At 39.2% G+C, this 17,904-nt stretch overlaps 3 protein-coding genes across 3 annotated transcripts in view; 2 read left to right on the top strand and 1 right to left on the bottom strand.

Annotated features, from left to right (window-relative positions):
- LOC107733431 (myelin proteolipid protein-like) overlaps positions 1–2,408 on the top strand; it is a 9,681-nt gene extending 7,273 nt beyond the window's left edge. Inside the window, exon 7 of the mRNA XM_016545037.1 lies at positions 1,820–2,408. Within this exon, the coding sequence (XP_016400523.1) occupies positions 1,820–1,981 (162 nt within the window). The 3' untranslated portion in view covers positions 1,982–2,408. The remainder of the gene's footprint in view (positions 1–1,819) is intronic.
- A 2,452-nt stretch (positions 2,409–4,860) lies between these two features.
- On the bottom strand, positions 4,861–7,032 carry LOC107733405 (ras-related protein Rab-9B-like). The gene is made up of 2 exons (XM_016545005.1): positions 6,964–7,032; positions 4,861–5,692 (listed from the first exon to the last, which is right to left on the bottom strand). Exon 2 carries the CDS (start codon positions 5,656–5,658, stop codon positions 4,861–4,863), a length of 798 nt encoding a protein of 265 aa, XP_016400491.1. The 5' UTR covers positions 5,659–5,692; positions 6,964–7,032.
- Positions 7,033–7,294: 262 nt separating this feature from the next.
- On the top strand, positions 7,295–17,312 carry LOC107733430 (alpha-(1,3)-fucosyltransferase 11-like). The gene is made up of 5 exons (XM_016545036.1): positions 7,295–7,366; positions 11,859–12,531; positions 14,812–15,434; positions 16,525–16,714; positions 17,008–17,312. Exons 2-4 carry the CDS (start codon positions 11,866–11,868, stop codon positions 16,670–16,672), a joined length of 1,437 nt encoding a protein of 478 aa, XP_016400522.1. The 5' UTR covers positions 7,295–7,366; positions 11,859–11,865; the 3' UTR covers positions 16,673–16,714; positions 17,008–17,312.
- The last annotated feature ends 592 nt before the right edge of the window (positions 17,313–17,904 follow it).

The raw sequence follows: 17,904 nt of genomic DNA, 5'->3' as shown, positions 1-17,904 counted from the left end.
GTAGATTTTTTTTTTTTTTTTTGTTTGGGGGATGTAAAGATTTACAAACTTGAAATCTGCCTTTTCTACCTGTATACTGCTCCCGACCACTAGAGGAGATATTCTGCCTTCAAGCTAAACGAGTCGTGTTTTTTAGGCAACTAAAAAGGCCTGTTATTCTTCAGCAGTACACAAACTGTACAGTCAACATTCACAATGAAAACTCAAATTACTCCAATCGCACGCTTCTGCTGCCATTATTCTTTAGTTGACTCGAAGAGAATCCCTTTTCGTATTAGCTACAATATTGAGGTGTGGTTCTTGTGCTTTCATATCATGAATATGATCATGCCAACATGACTTGAAGGCAGCTATAAATCTTTAATTAAATTTGTACCCTTTTTAGGTCAAGAATGCATTCCTTTTTTGTTTTTGAGATCTGAAAGTATAGTTTGAGTTTTACTTTCTGTACCTACTATCAAATATGTTTGTTTACAGCTAGTATATGAGTCCATTTGAGACAGTCTGCTGTTTTTTCCATAGTTGAAATTACTTGATTGGACAAAATCTAAAATTGCTTTAGGAAATAAAAGTAAAAATAATAATCGGGTAGAAATAAGATTTTAGATGCTTGAGTTTCAATCTCATGGCGGTGATAGCTGGTTTCCATGGTGACCATCCCTCACATCTGGTTGCCATGGAGAGAGACAGCAATGCATGCTGTTTTCTTGTGACCCCAGCACTTTTTTTTCTCACAGCCGCTTGAAAGGACTGAGAAAAGCCTAAACAATGGATCAGCCCCTCTTTGTTTAGAGGAAAGCCCCGGCACAAACCCATGCTAGGGGTCAGTTTACACGTCAGAAGATATCGCCCACTGACAAAGAGGCTTCTGGGACTGCCGTAGCTTAATTTTGTTTGTTTTCTGTAGATACCTTTTTTTTTTTTCTTTACAAAAGGTAACTCATTCAGGATGATTTAATGCATTTCATCCTGAACATTTTTTATAATACATGTTGGATGCTTGATCACCCCGTAGCGTTTGATGAAAGCAATATTTTAGTGTAGATTTGAAGCAGTAGTTCACCTAAACAGTTCACAAATGAAAACTGTCATCGTTTACTCACCCTTATGTCGTTCCAAACCCGTATGCATGACTAGTGCACTACATCATAAGGCTTCTGAAGTCAGACAACTGAAATTGTTGTTGTCCCTTGAAAAACATGCTCTTTTAAAATGTCATTTGTGCTTCCTCATAATCAAATTTGACTCAGTTTGGCGTCATTGATATTAAAGCTGTTGTAATGCGTCATAGAAGGCTCTAAATGTGGTGCACAAGTCATATGGACCACACATTTTCATGGTGCTTTTCTGTTCTTGGAGCATCTTCTATCACTGTATAAAAAGAGCAGCATGAACATTTTTCAAAATATCTCCTTTTTCGTTACACGGCTGAATTCAAGTCATACCGGTTTGGAGCAACGTTACTGCGACAAATAACTGAATTTTCATTGACGTGTGAACTGTTAATGTTGTTTTGTGACTCTAATTATCAGGAGATTATTGTAGTTATTGTATAACGCTTTCTTTTGCTAAATTGCCAATTAATTAGTCTTTTTTTTTATTCATCAAAGGGCTTATTCCATTGGTTTATTATTAGCACTAACAGTATTTCTTAAGATTATTTTTTGTACAGACTCGACGCTTATTTCAGCTCAGGTTTCTTATTTTAACCTGCTGCTTGGCTGCAGTTTGTTGGTGTAAAAACTGATGGCTGGGAGGTTTAGCAGAAAATAAAGGTCAGTGCCTTTCACCAATGATTCATGTGTTTTGTTATTCATAGATTCACTGTCCACTGCATCTAGCAGCATGTCAGCTTGTTTTAAAAGAGCGTCACCGCAGAGAGGAGGAGGAGAGGAGGCTGCACACGCTCTTTGGCCGAGTGTTAAATGAACACAGAGGAAGTCTCTGTTCTCCTTATGTGCTTCACGCAGCTGACGTGTGACGTGTGTGGGCCGTGTGCACGCTTTCTGCTGACTACAAGAGGTCTGGTTATTGTATTATTCCGGAGAATACCAAAAACATTGATTTGATGTTATAAACACTATATTTCAGTTAAGAAGATTATGTTACCTGGATAAACAGGAAAGAGCATTTTGTTTAACATGTTGAAAACTATGACGGTATATATAAACCACACAATATGATTGCTGTTGCAGTTTGTTTATTCATCACGTTGGATTCTTGCAAAGTAAATTTGCAAATAAAAGAAGTCTTGGCCTCCTTATTGCACTGGAGATGACGTGAAACAGTAGGGTAACACAACTCCTGCTTTCAAAACACCACACATTTAGTCTGTTAGCATGTCAGTAAATACAGTCTTAGCCAGTACAATACGGCATTGAACACTGGGGCACCAACCTTACACACATTTTTTAAAAAGTGACAAATAGTTAGTACATTCATTGCAGTAATGCCCTTAATTAAGCACATTACATCCCCCACAATTCTCTACCGTGGTTGTGACTGGTAAATAAAATATGATATTATTAATGAAATACAATACTCCTGTGAACTGTAACATAATGCAATACTGTGGCAGGAATGCTACACCACCAGCTCGAGCGGAAACAGCTTGAGTGATTCTCACGAAAAACATCCAGGTTAAATTTCCATGAATGAAAAAAAAAAAAATATATATATATATATATATATTCCATTTGTACTGAATTTATGCTGATTTTATATATGTGTGTGTATGTACATATAAACTTTGTGTCTAGATTCTCATGACTGTACCAGGGTAATGGGAATTATGAGGGGAAATTTGCTTAATTGTCATAAAAACAATCACAATGCAAAAAACATTAAGCATCCTAAATATAGGGTTCATTTTCTTTACATAAAATACAACTTTTGATCTCGAGGTGAAATATGACCTGGACATTTCTTCGTGAGATTCACCTGCTGATTGTAAAGCTTTAGTTTGGTTATCAAGTTGACATTTTTGACAGATTAATCAAATATTTCTGTAACACTGAAACTTGTGATAGATTACACTTCTGCGTCCTGTTGTGATTTAACACAGAGAATCTTTCCATCATGTAATACAGATCTGATTATACTGTAACATTTCTTCACTGTAAAACCCAATGTTTGGTACCTTTATTTGCAGGAAAACACTATCAGTAAATAGACAAATACTGATGTTCCAGTATTAGCAATTAATACGTTCCTGCGTGTTTAGCAGTTTGAGTACGAGAAACACAGTGGTGCATCTATTTCACCATACGTGTATGCAGCAGATATGCGAGCATGTCCATCAACAAAAACAAAGTAACAACATGCAATGTTTTACATGTATGACAAGCGTATGACAGCAGGCAAGCAAAGGTTACGCATTAAGCGTTTCAGAACATCAGCTGCCCAATCCACACAGATTTGGGTCTCTCTAGTTGTAATGAGACTTCCAGCAGTATGTATAGCAGAGGCAACGAGGACATTCATATTGTAGGGAAAGCTCTAGGAAATAAGTCAATATTATAAAAGATATAGGCCTAAGTAAAATAAGTTAAAGTACCTATAAATGCACTAAATCAAGGGTCTTTCACAACACAAGTGCCCTCTAAACACGGTCAAAGGTCAGTGCAAGATAACTGGGTACCGTGTGCTTTAGTTTCATATCAACATTGGGCAAAAAATGAGAAAACGACTAACGTGAAGTCATTTATCAGCTGTGAGTCTCTTCAAGTCTGCTGTGGACGTCCAAACAAGCGCCAGCATTAAAAGTAGACAGGAATGTTCTTGCATGCTTTCAGAAAATAATCTGTACCTTTGTCTAAGCCACATTCCTGAGTCATTTACTGAGACCGAAGTGGTCTAAACCCACAAACTGACCAACACACACAAACACACACACTCCTCATGCAAGAGACTTTCTCGCTTCATTAAACACTACCCAGATTCAGCATGCAATTAGACATGTAAAATCACTCAAATATACACACAACTGAAACAAAATCAATCGTTAAAAAAAAATAAAACAATACATGTTTAACATCTAACACAAACTCCCTGTACCTTACAGTACAAAAAAAAAGAACTACTTGTAATGGGAAAAAAATCTTAATCTTACAATACTACAATAGAAGAAATTCCCTTTCTGTCTCAAAATAGTGCTGTACTCATTTGTTGGCTATATACACTGATCTGAGGTTATGCGTTTTACTACATGTACCACAATACGGTGAATCTAGTGAAGACACGGTCATATTTCAACCCAAAATAAACAAACCAATAAAATAAAATGAAAAAATTCATGCATGAAGAGTGTGAAGGTTTCTCATCATATAACTGCTTCATCATGTGTGGACACAATTATTTTGACGAATTATTAAAACCAGCATAAATTGAAGCTAATACAACAAATGCTAAAATGACGGATAAATCATTTACAGTTTAAATAAAGGAGAATGACGTTTTTTTAGTTGTTTTAATATTACAATAACGATCATGAGTTTTTCTCACGTTATGGTAATAGCAATTTGTGTTTAAATTATCATGAAAATAACGTCACGGTCAAAAATAAGCTGCGTTTTCTTTATTTAATCTTCTTTTTTTTTTTTTATAATATTTTTTTTATTTTGAATTTGAGGTGAAATATGACCTGAGAACATGTTCTTGACAGACTTCACCCAAAGAATAACTTATTAGCAAAAAATAAATTAAAATTGCATTATTTCTTTCAAACAATATTATATCACCAATAAAAAAGGTCTGTAATATCTGCCTCTGTATTTTGAAATATCTGAAAAAAAATGAGTACCACAGCATAATAGCTCATTAGTCATAAGATGGTCCATTTAGAAACTGGCAGAAGGGAGGCTAGATCTGCGGTCCAGGACATGAAGCTATCATTAAACACCACGCCACGAGCAGACAAGCCTTCGACTGGGAAACCGTCATGGAATATGTTATGTGTGCCAGATATGTGTGAATACCTTTACTGTTTGGTAACTCTGTTACATTGTACCTACACAGAAAGCTCTCATCAGCAAGAGAGAGTAGGTCCACAGCTATGAAGCCACAAGGCACCTCAACAGCAGGACGAGCGAGCCACTTGGAGCGGCTCAGCAGGGTGTGGGCGATGGGGTCCTCGCTGGCCAGAACTTCCTGGACAGCAGCCTCGAAAGCAGCCCCCACGTTCGTGTCGTCCTTGGCGCTGGTCTCGAAGTACGGACAGCAGCAGTTTTCCTCACACCAAGCCCGGGCCTCATCCTCGCCGACCTCCCGCTCCTCCTTGTCCACCTTGTTTCCCAGCACCACAAAGGGGAAGCGCTCCGGGTCTCGTACGTCTGAGTAATACATGAACTCCTGCTTCCAGCAGCCCAGGTTCTGGAAGCTCTGCAGGTCGTCCACGGCGAAGGTGAGCAGGCAGCAGTCCGCCCCGCGGTAGAAGGGTGTGCGCAGGCTCTTGAAGCGCTCCTGGCCCGCCGTGTCCCAGATCTGCAGGGTGACCAGCCGACCGTCGATCTCCAGGTCGCGGTTGAGGAACTCCACACCGATGGTGTGGAACGACTGCGAGTCGAAGCGGTCGGTCACGTAGCGGTTCATGAGGGAGCTTTTGCCCACGCCGCCGTCCCCCAGGAGAATGACCTTCAGCAAGAGGCTCTTCCCACTCATAACGGCCCCCGGTGCCACACGCGTTCACTGTAGCCTGACGAGCACAAATAACACCCACAATGACTTTACAGGTTAAATAAACAGACGTTCAATCAACAGCTGATGAACTATGAAAGGGCTAAACCTCTCAAAACCGTGTATGGCAGATAGATAATGGTTGTTTATGGGTCAGATGCTCCCTGAGACTTTGGCCGGGACAACACCTTCTCTGAGAGCACACGGATTGGTTAAACACAGGACTGCCATCTGCTTTGCTCTTTAATTGCAACTTTTAAGCTTGTGCTAAGATGAAAATCAGTGTGCGACAAACGTGATCTAATGTGATCATTTCCTGCCTCACCACAAGCAACAACACTCTAGCTTGGTTACTGTGATTAAATTCCAAAAATATGTCTTGTATTACCCTAAAGGTGCAAAATTTTGAAAGCAAAATCCAGTCATTTCAATAGCAATCAGTGCAATTGGGAGTTTTGCGTGAAAACTAAGAGGTTCCCACAGAGATTTCGCAGTGCTACACTGACAGTGGACAAGAGACCTTTATTTGCCTGCAAACTTTTGATGAATTTTTGCTCGTGACCACACCTTAACGCACCTAATTATAATATATTGGAGTAACAATTATTTCTTACAAATTTTACAATGATTATAAAACACAAACCTTCATCACTAATGGGATTTCCTTCAAACAGGGTATTCTTTCAGACTGTCATTTCTGTATCTTTTTTGATGATATTTGTGGCTAATACCAAATGTTTTACTGTAGTAGTTCTGGCGACAAGTACGGTTGCTATGGTGAATTTTTGTTAAAGAAAACCCAGACTAATTTTCACAGGCAGCACTTATACAAAGTCCGAAACGATACTGGCAGAATACAATGCATTATTCAGCGTTATTTAATATCTTAATAAAGTGTTTACTTGCGTATTTATTTAAATAACGTTACATCTAGAGGAAACCGATGACCGTTCTCTGCGCATGCGCACGCGTGCATGACAGCTGTGTTTTTAGCATACGAGTGCTAAAGCTAAGGTTTATTTTTATTACTCTCGCAATTGCTGCTCGATCTCAGCTCGTGCTATGACTAATAAACATGGCTGGTATTTTTATGTTCGTGTTTGGTGTCATTAGCCATATACATACTCTCAGCCCTGTTAGCTCTATCTAGCTATATGACTAGCACAGTTTCAGATGCTTTATTAAATAAAGTGCAGCACTGTTACGCATACGTGAACATACATACAGGAGAAAAAAAATTCACTCTGGTCTTAAATGACTTCAATCGTGTAAAAATACTCTCTGAATTACCTCATATCGTACCGCGAGCAGTGCTGCCAGTGCTGAGATTCACGCCGGGCGTGTGAGTGAGCGAGCGAGCGAGAGAGAGAGAGAATGTGATGAGTGTTCAAGCTAAATTAATTTTAATGACTCATTTTATGCAATTGTTTTATTGAGTAAGTTTAATTAATATTATATGGTATTAAAGAGGTCAAATAAATTGTTTTAGAATTTTATTTATAACTACGATTCATGTTAATTCTCATCCAGAACTCTAGGTGGCAGTAATGCTCCGCTTTTCCCACTGCATTCCTCAAAGCAGGAAGAGCAGTCATCATGCACTCCACAGCAGCATCTCGTGTCCGTCCTGTGCTACTGGAGAGGAAAAACTGTGGAAATGCAGACATACAGCATGCGTCTGTCCTGAACTGAAGTAAGAAAGTATGCTGTCAGGTCAAATAAGCGTCTGGGTTTGTGCTTTGTCGGAAATGTGTTTTTATTTTCTTCTTTGGCTGCGCTTAAAACATAGTGTGCTCTATACCCAGAGTGCATTTCTGGATATAATAGGCGAATTTGTTGCCCAAAATGCTCGTTAAGTAGGCTGCTGACTACGTCTTACCATTATGATGACCAACAATTATGTCTAAATTAGGCACCTTAGTAAGTTTAGACACCACAATGCCCAAAAGGCTGTCTTGAAAGCTCATTATGTTTTGAAATACAGCCATTTCTATTGGTTTACTCCATATGTGTTACTGTACATGTACCTAAATGCTCTAAATAGTTTACAGGGCTCAACACTAAGGTTTTTTTTTCTACCTGCCTGGTTGGGATAGAGATTCAGATTATTACTTTCCCTGCCAAAATTTGTAATTAATTAAAAACTAAAAAATATATTATTTACATTGTTTTGACCCATGCCATATAACCCTATAATATTGTTAAGACAGCAACATTTTGATACCAGTGAAATTTCACAATTCTCAATCCATCTTCAATACCAAAGCATTTCAGGAGAAGATGGCTATCAAAATTGCATTCCAGGGGGTCACACCTTGGTGTGCTTCAACCTGTGGACTAAAAAAAAACAGGCCGCAGTATAAAAGTGGCCCAATTCCGCGGGAAAACCACAGACTTGGCAACACTGACCGCTAGCCTAACTAATAAAATATAAACATTATTAAAGAAAAGTTAACAGTCAATAATAAAATAAGAACAAATAAAGAAATTACAAGCAATAGCACAAATAAATTCAATAGAACAAAAAAATGATACAAATTAAATAAACAGTGCTTTAGGTTTTTCAGGCAGGTATAATAGTAGTTAGTATAAATTAAATATGCATTAATCTTTATTGACGCTACTAAAGTGATTCAGTCAAGAACAGTCAGTGATTTTCTCTTTGTCTTGTGTTGCTTGATTAACATTAATGACACAAACAGCAGCAGGTATATTAGGCTGATGTCCCTTTAAGACCTCATGCACAGATCCAATATATTACTGACTCAATTTGATTTTCACTGTTACATTCACTTGAGGCATTACTGGCTGTGTTTAGGTGACTACTCGCAAAGACATGCATTCTGACACTGAATTTACAAAATGAACACAAGCCTTAGAAACCTCCACCGAGTGTGTCTAAAGGCGTCATCAACCTAGAAACTCATGGTTCTGGGCTTAATGACGAAACTGTGAGGATGAGTAGCTGAATTCAGTCGCTATAAAATAATTAGACATCATAATGTGAATCTGTGAAAATATCTTGGAACTCTCCAGTTGATCCCACAAACTCCGATCTCTAGCGTTAGTTTGATCTGACGCTTCTGTGTGAGCTCTCAACCAATGATTCACTGGAGCTCCGGACCACCGCCCTCATGTTGCACATGGAAAAGTTAAAAAAAAAAAAAAACTAATAAATAAATCCATGTGAGAATAAATAAAAAAATAAACACGAATAAATGCATTTAAAAATAAATAAATACATAAAACAAATATAAAAATAGATGAAAGAATAAGTAAATAAAATTTTTAAAAAATAATAAAAATAAATGTAAAAATGAATACAGAAAATTATACATATAGGAAAAATGTAATAAAAATAAACTCATTTATTTATTTATCTATATATTTGTTTATTTATTTATTTTTTATTTCTGCAGGTTTGGTCCGCCATAGCTATATAAAATACTATGTATTTTATACGACTGACACCAGTGACAATAGCTATGTTTCCGCCACAGCTATGAAGCCACAAGGCACCTCAACAGCAGGACGAGCGAGCCACTTTACGATTTCCGTGGAGATCAATGGAGCTGCTCAGCAGGGTGTGGTCGATGGGGTCCTCACTGGCCAGAACTTCCCGGACAGCAGCCTCGAAAGCAGCCATATGTTTCCGTCACCCTGTTTTTATGCGCATTTTGAAGTATCGCATCAGAAACGAGTGATGGAAATGCTCAATTAAAAAAAAAAAAAACATCCCTTAATTCACAAAAAAAAAATGTATGCTCGCTTGAATTGGTTTTTGACTTGTGCGAAAAAGAGTTAATGGGAGATGGAAATGTATTTTGTAAATAAATTCCTCCATGCGCATCAAACAAACTGATGTGACTTTGTGCTATGGGACGGCATAACGTAGTCTCGCGCAGCCAGACCTTTACACTGACGGCAGAAGGTCTGGGGACCTTGGCCGCTTTGAATGGCCAAGGAGGCTATATGACTGATAGGTAAATCAACCAATCACGTTTTGTTTCGTGCCGCGTCATGTTTAGGGGTGTGGAAATGTCCCCACAATAACAGACCGTGTGTTAAACTCTTGGACTTATTTTATAGTCCAGGTTATATGTGAAAAATAATGTTCACTTTTTCATAAAAGCATGAAACTTGGTACACTTGTACAGTTTGGGGCCCTGAACATTTTCAGAAATGGAGCCATCGCAAAAATGCCTCGTGGTCGTCATGGCGGCCGTTTTACTTTCCGCCATTACCAAATTATTTATTTTGTATTATATCTCCTGAACCAACATGGTAACACAGAAAAGGTGATGTCTACCCCTATGTTTTTATAGTCAAGGATTACAATGATGCCATATACAACAACATAAACGCCTCTCTAGAGATGCACCGATCGATCGGCCCGGGATCGGAATCGGCCGATTTTCCCCATGATCGGCCCGGATCTGGGATCGGTCGGTCAGTCTCACTTCTTTCCGATTCCGAGCCGATCCGTTTTGTTACCAGGCAATAATGTCAGCTGCGCATTCGCGCTCTATTCTCTCCGACGACCCCTTCTCTCTCTCACATGTCTCATTCACTCCGGTTAAATAGTGCTTGTATTGCGCATTATTTTAGTCATTCCCGCAGGTTTCGCGCTTATACCAAACGCGCCCGCACCACCGCTGATCTATATTAGTGGAGCGCACAAGTCTCAGTCTCAAACAGCTTGTGAGCCACAAATACCAAAATGAGTGGCTAACTGCGCTAAAACGTGCAAATACATACAAAATTATGTCAAAAAGCCCGTCTTGGCGAGTATCCAGTTAAACACAGTCAGTTTTGGAACGTTTAATAGTTGAGAAAGAGAACGCATGTTGTGTAACATGGGCCTGTTTACACCTGGTCACTTCATGCGTTTTGTCTGATGGGATAGCTATCAGGTGTTGTAAAGACCAGGTGTAAATGCCCTCCGAAACGCATTCGAGACGGATATAAATCCGATCGCTCAAACCACTTCAGGAGGTGGTCTGGGCATCCGTTTTGCGACGACACATTTATGTGGCCAAGTGTAAATGGAAACGTTTTAACAAATCAGATAGAAACCCGATCAGCGAAAACGCATGAAGTGACCAGCTGTAAACAGGCCCTATATATTGGGTCCGTGGATAAACTCTTAAAGGGACTCGCAGTCCAATATTCCTGCTGCTGTCTGTCATGTTAATCAAAGAACAAAAGACAAAGAAAACCACTTTCTGCTCTTGACTGAAAACGTTTTTATGAAAATAAAACTTTGCGTTGAAGAAAAGTAGATTATTGTTTGTATATGCTGTCAATTATAGTTAGAAAGAAAATCGGAATCGGCAAAAATCGGTATCGGCAGATCACACTAACAAAAAAATCGGAATCGGCCAAGAAAATTGCAATCGGTGCATCTCTACACGTCTCCCGGAAATCCTGTATAATTCAACCAATCGGATGACGACTTCGAAACTCCTGAAGTGTTTCCAACCTGTCCTGACTGAAAGCCCACCGATCTCGTTGCACAGCATCTGAAATGTTGTTTTGGTCATTCTGCAATGCCTGAGTCAAAGTCTGCCGTCAAAGTATTTCTGTATAAATGCGTGCCAGAACTGTCTTACATGACTGCGCTCCCAAACAGCAGCATCCACCTCCGAAAGTGCTATTTAGTGCCAGTTTATCAGGAAGTGACGATTTTGTTCTCTTTGACTCGTTGGATGGAAATGGTGCTTTATTCACTCGTTTTATGCGATATTCCAATATAAGTTCGCAGCTTTGAATGGAAACCCGGCTACTGACAACATGACGAATGTAGTATGGATTGCATTCATGCTACACACATTCATACTACATAGAACATACTTTTTTAACAGTCCCTAAGTAACTACTTATTCAAAAGAAGTACTTATTCAGTGAGTACATGATTTTGATGCAGTCAAGGTCTTTTGCACTCAGTGTGCACGACCGCCCACACCGCGATGACGTCCTTTTTGCTGCTCGCTCCCTTGCGCTCTTGCGGGGACTTTCAATATAAACCAGGCTTAAATTTAAGCATCTTTCATGCTTTCACATCAGGCAATCCTTATCACTGAGTCCTTTTTTTTTTTTTTTGCCCTTAATAATATTCACACATGTAGATGCTTGAACTTTCTTTAACCAAGAAAACTTCAATGCAGTGTCTTTGTCTTTCTCAGGTTGACTATGGCGCTTTGCCTGTGGCTTATTATGGTGGTCCCTGTATGCTGCTGGGGACAGGGGCCAGTGGACACAGGGGACAGTGGTGTTTTCCAGCCCCAGAGTGCCCTCAGTGACATGGAGTTTGCCAGTGTGAGCTCGTACCGTGGCCCTGGAAACACTGACCCTCGCACCAATAATAAGCTGCCCATCCTTCTGTGGTGGAGCTCCAATCTTTTCCCGCACTTCCCAGGAGACACAGAGCGTGTGGACTGCGCCCGCTCGTCCTGCCTAGTCACAAGCAACCGCAAAGTTCAGCTGTATCGCCGCACGGCGTCCATTATTTTCTACGGAACAGACTTCCGGGCGTATGAGGCTCCGCTGCCACGTTTGGCCCATCAAACCTGGGCGCTTTTCCACGAAGAGTCGCCCATGAATAACTACCTTTTGTCTCACAGTGTTGGAATCAGGCTGTTTAACTACACAGCCACGTTCAGGAGGGAGTCGGACTATCCGCTAACGCTGCAGTGGTTGCCCTCTCTGGATTATCTTCTGAAAGCACCGGCAGTCCCTCTGCAGGAGAAGAATCGCTGGAGACGGGCCGGTCTGGCCCCTGTGCTCTACATACAGTCCCACTGTGATGTGCCTTCAGACCGCGATCGCTACGTTCAAGAGCTGATGAAGTATATAGAGGTAATACTGTAAGAAATGTCAGATTTTCATACATTTGTAAATATATTTAAATGGTCAGGTGCTTTAGCAACCAAGAATACCATAGCATACACTGTGCGACTTTTGCCAGTTTGCTAGTGGTCGAAAGTCAGAGCCACTCTGCAGATTTGAGGCAGTCGGAGTTGCAAATCATGCAGCATATGATGGGCAAATTACTATAATAATTTTATATATACAGTGCTGGGTAGTAACTGATTACATATAATCTGGATTATTTAATCAGATTCCAACAATTAAGTACTTGTAATTAGAGTATATTACATTTTGAAATACTCTTAATCCGATTACAGTTACTTTGTTATGGATTACATGATTACATTTTATTCACACAATGGCAGTAAATTATTCATAATGGAAGTCTGGACAAAAACATTTCAAACCTGGAAGACTTTGGGCGTGTGCTGTCATTGTTGTTTTCATGTTTGTTAATGTTTGTTCATATAATAATGCATATAATAATATGCATTCCCAAGGAATTCCCAAACATTTTTGTCAGCCGAACCCCTTAAAGTAAAATATATACTCTGAAATATCTCTGAGGAAGTTAATGTTTCAAATAATTTAACAACACATTCACAGTTCTCTGATGTCTGTTAAGGTAATGTCTGACATGCAGGTAAACAAATAAAATATATTTTTTATTTTTAGTGTTCAAGAGTTTAAATTTTTTTTTATTGTACATTTTTATGATTTAATTATTAGCTTAACTCACAAACCCATTGCAGTTCTTACATTAAGCCCAGTTTGGCAAACCGTGGTGTAATGTAATGTTTAATGCATTTTATGATGTTGGTATCAAAAAATGGAATATATTTTCTCTGTCTTTTTTTATATCAATATGGTACTTTTAATGTAAGCTTAAAACAAGTTTGATAAAAAAAAAGTAATCCAAAAGTAATCTAAAAAGTAGTTGAATTACATTAAAATAAATTAGTAACTTAGATTACTAATTAGAGTTTTCATCATGTAATCAGTAACAGACTGAGTAATCTACCCAGCTCTGTGCATATATACTGTGTATATATATATATATATATATATATATATATATATATATACACTATAGTACGTTTATGCATTTGGCAGACGCTTTTATCCAAAACAACTTACGTTGCATTTGAGGTACATATTTACATTTTCTCAGTTCTAACTTGCCCTGGTAAATCAAACCTATGACCTTGGCATTGCACCATGCATGCTTTACTGTTTGAGCTACAGGAATGCATTCCTTTCTAGAGCAGGTCATATGGGTTTTTGAAAAATATCTCTTTTGCAGTTTATAACGTAGCTATCTATATATATATATATATATATATATATATATATACACTATAGTACGTTTATGCATTTGGCAGACGCTTTTATCCAAAACAACTTACGTTGCATTTGAGGTACATATTTACATTTTCTCAGTTCTAACTTGCCCTGGTAAATCAAACCTATGACCTTGGCGTTGTTAGCACCATGCACAACTATTTGAGCTACAGGAAAGCTTGAAAGAAACTTGAAAGTCTAATAGTATGTGATAGTCGTTTTGTGTATGAAACGTAGTTTATCTCTGTTAACATTTTCAAAGTCGGCAAATGTATGATACCTAATGTTTTAAAATCTGTTCAGATTTTAAGTCATCTAGTGTATTTCCAGCCTTTTGTAACAATATCAGAACACCATAGCAGTGCCCCAGCAAATATACAGAATATAAAATACAGAATATTCTATGCACGCCTTAGCCACCACCCACATACGCTAGGATATACATACAGTGCGTGCAACTCAAATGTGTCATCAGCACAGTATCTGTGTAGCCTGATACTCTGTACAGTACATGCAGCTCTCATGTACTACACACTGAATTATTTTGCACTGATTAGTTTGTCCACAAGGTGGCAACACTGGCCCAGCCTGATGTTTCACAGTCAAAAATGAAACTGAAGAGAAGGAACAAGAAGAAACTACTGGAAACACAACAACTATAGACATGTTGAATAGTGCATGTGTGAAGGGATTGAGAAATAAACCAGTTTAAATGAGTAAATTTGAGAAAAAATGAGTTTAAATGAAATAGCACTGACACTGGACCAGGGTGAAACTTTCTAGCGTGCATGTCAAGCACTTGTGATTGTGCACGCTATCAATAGTTTATTTTGAAGGGCCATATATTCAGCTGTGCACACATGCAAAAAACGAAGTATACTTGGGTCTTAAAATCCAAATTTTTATCATAATTGGTCTTCTCCTCAGATTGACTCGTATGGGAAGTGCCTTAATAACAAACCTCTGCCTGACTATCTGGAGGACACCAGCACAGCCACTGGTGAAGACAGACGCTTCATGAGTTTCGTCGGCCGTTATAAGTTCCAGCTGGCCCTGGAGAACGGCCTGTGTCCCGACTACATGACGGAGAAGCTGTGGCGGCCCATGCACCAGGGCTGTGTGCCCATTTACAGGGGCTCATCATCGGTGGCCGACTGGCTGCCAAACAGTCATTCCGCTATCCTCATTGACGAGTTTCACTCTCCACGGGATCTGGCGGAGTTCATAAAGACTCTGGATCAAGATGACGTGAAGTACTCGCGCTATCTGGAGTACAAAACGCCCAGCAAGATCACGAACCTGCGTCTGCTGGAGGGACTGGAGAACAGAGAGTGGGGTGTCAATGACATGAGTAAACCAAACTACCTGAACGGGTTTGAGTGCTTTGTCTGCGACCGAGAGAACGAACGTCTGGCGGCAGTGGAAGCGCACAGGAAGAACCCAAAACAGAACCCTCTGCCTCAACCAAAAATGGCCAACAGCTCACACATGGGCTGCCCGCTGCCCAGTCCTGGAGACGGACCTGTGGAAAGTATTGACCCAAATGATGGGTAAAAAGCTTTCATTTATCACTTTTTTGCTAATATACGGTATGTGCACTTCACTCTAAACTGCATCACTTTTTAAGTTAAAGGGGTCATGAACTGCATTTTTTTATTATTATTTAACAATGTTCTCTGAGGTCCACTTATAATGTTAGCCACACTTTAACATCAAAAAACACAATAATTCAGATGATGTGGGCTATTTTCTATCCTGTTTTTGACCCTCTCTGCAGAACAGTCTGTTTTTAGTGCATTCTATGATTGGCTAAGTTTCGCAAATTAAAATAATAAATGGACACTGCTGTGATGTTTTTAAGAAAACAACATGGGTCATTTGGGTTAAAAATGTATAAATACTCAGTATAAATCAAACGATCTGGAACAGCCAATAAAAACATGCACAAAATGTTGTTGGATGCAGTATAGTCAGACTCCGCATAATCTTTTACTTTCAGTCTCTGAAAAGCCTGCGTCAAACTGTCTTGTTTAAAAATGAATCTGCAGTAAAGTAAAGCAAACAAACATTGGAGCTCATTCCTAATGTTACCCTGTGTCTACACTCGATGCAAGCAGCACAACAGTGATTATAATCAGTGATTCTGTCTACACTGGGTGTGGTGTGGAGCGACACAACAAATCCCCCACAGTAAACATGAAAGAGATGACAAGAACATTAAACATGAAAGAGAAATGGATTCGCAACGTGACGCAGCTACAGTGTCTTGTAATCCTCGGAGGATCTCTAAGGTTTTGTTGGAGTAATCCTGTCTTTGCATCTCTCCTCCTACTACATGCGTTAACCAGTGGGCGGGGCTAAAGAGGCAGTGATGTAGAAGTAGGCATTGCTTTTATTCTGCAGAGGCGGTCTTTCGTTGCACTATGACGTCATAATGTGACATTTTTTTAGCTTGGTTTCAATAAAAGCTGTTTTTGATCTAAGCTTACAGGATGTTTTTACAGTACATTGACCTGCTATATGTCAAAAGATCAAGGAAAATTAGATTTCTCAGTTCATGAGCCCTTTAAATGTGTTGTGAATGTTGTTTTAAAGCAAGACGCGGAGTAGAGTGAAACTGTGATGTGTGTTTATTCTCAGCTGGCTCCAGATGTGGCCACAGGACTACTGGCAGAGTCTGGATCAAGCTGAGGGTTTGGAGTCGCTCGTGAGACACAATGTGTCAGATCCGTCCTTATTGTGGCAGCATATACAGAGCATCGCAGTGAGGAGAGCCAGAGGCCGATGAGATGATCTCAGGACTCACCATCCACCTGAGGGGACGTCACAGGTCAAAACGTCCTCTGACAGCTCAAAACTATTTTACAATCCACCCAAGGCTGATGAGCCGTTCTTGAAATGTTACATTTTTGACATTTCTAGTCTAATAACAATAATCTCAACGAGCCGTTTTAGGTAGGCGTGGCAGAGTCTTAACTTTTATAAAGAATATCTCTTTGGTTTTGAGACTTTAGTCTTTGCAACTTCAGGGATCTTATCTATGCACAATCAGCTTGTAACACTCCAAAGAGAAAGGAAAACTTGAAATCGCATCATATGACCCCTTTAAATATTTCCTGTCAGTATTATACATTCATAATGAATGTTCTTGAGCTGCATGTTATTCTGGAGGCTTCGGCGGATGTTGAACGTTCACAGCTCACAATCACTCAGGCTTGCTTGCACCATCACAGAAGATATCATGGACGGATATCACTGCAGTTATGGAGGACAAAGTTTCTTTGCATGATGGTCTTGAAGAGTGACTCTCATGAAAACACGTCAAGGTCAAATGTCACTACAAAAATCAGAAGGAAAAAATACTGCATAAAGTAAAGCAGCCCCCTCTTTTGGACCATTAAGATTTTGGATAGTAATGTTATTTTCATGATAATTAAACACATACATCAAAACTATGTTGATTATGTGTCTGGATGATTTGACTTATTCTCAATGGTGATGCTTATTATTGAACATACAGCAATTCCCATTTTTAGTAGTTAAAATTTAGCATTTTTTCAAACTAATTGGACGTTGGAACGAAGTTTGTGACGAAGAACGAAGTGTCACAATTGAAAGTTAATTTTTGCAAATAGTATAGTGAATGTGTGTGATTCTTCTATAAGCAAAATGTAACACGATTTTTGAGTGAGCTGGACCTGTTCTTGAGTGGTTCATGAGATTCTCCTATAAAGCCCCGTTCACGCCAAGAACGATAACTATAAAGATAACGATATTAGCGTCCACACCAGCGAACGATATCAGCTGTGTCTCATTTAGAAGGCTGCGCCCTCCGGAGGTCGCATCCTCTGTAGGATGCATATACGAAGTAGGGATGGGCGTATCGATCCGAAGTATCGCTATATCGATACTGACGCGAGTATCGAAAGTATCGATACTCATACAAAAAATATCGATACTAAGGTGCGTTTTATTTACCAGTGGTTGTGTTTATTTAACAAAAATAATAATAATAATAAT

Source organism: Sinocyclocheilus rhinocerous, unplaced genomic scaffold (assembly GCF_001515625.1).
Source record: "Sinocyclocheilus rhinocerous isolate Xijiao unplaced genomic scaffold, SAMN03320098_v1.1 scaffold460, whole genome shotgun sequence".
Classification (NCBI taxonomy): Eukaryota; Metazoa; Chordata; class Actinopteri; order Cypriniformes; family Cyprinidae; genus Sinocyclocheilus; species Sinocyclocheilus rhinocerous.
The sequence above is the reverse complement of the archived record's forward strand: the minus strand, read 5'-3'. Positions and strand labels throughout refer to the sequence as shown.

What these genes read in the sequence shown, in the direction of transcription:
- LOC107733405 (XM_016545005.1), bottom strand. Translation starts at nt 5,658, where the DNA reads ATGAGTGGGAAGAGCCTCTTGCTGAAGGTCATTCTCCTGGGGGACGGC.
- LOC107733430 (XM_016545036.1), top strand. Translation starts at nt 11,866, where the DNA reads ATGGCGCTTTGCCTGTGGCTTATTATGGTGGTCCCTGTATGCTGCTGG. An exon ending in AGCTGATGAAGTATATAGAG is followed by an intron (nt 12,532 to 14,811) that starts GTAATACTGTAA and finishes TCTTCTCCTCAG; the next exon opens with ATTGACTCGTATGGGAAGTG. An exon ending in AGTATTGACCCAAATGATGG is followed by an intron (nt 15,435 to 16,524) that starts GTAAAAAGCTTT and finishes GTTTATTCTCAG; the next exon opens with CTGGCTCCAGATGTGGCCAC.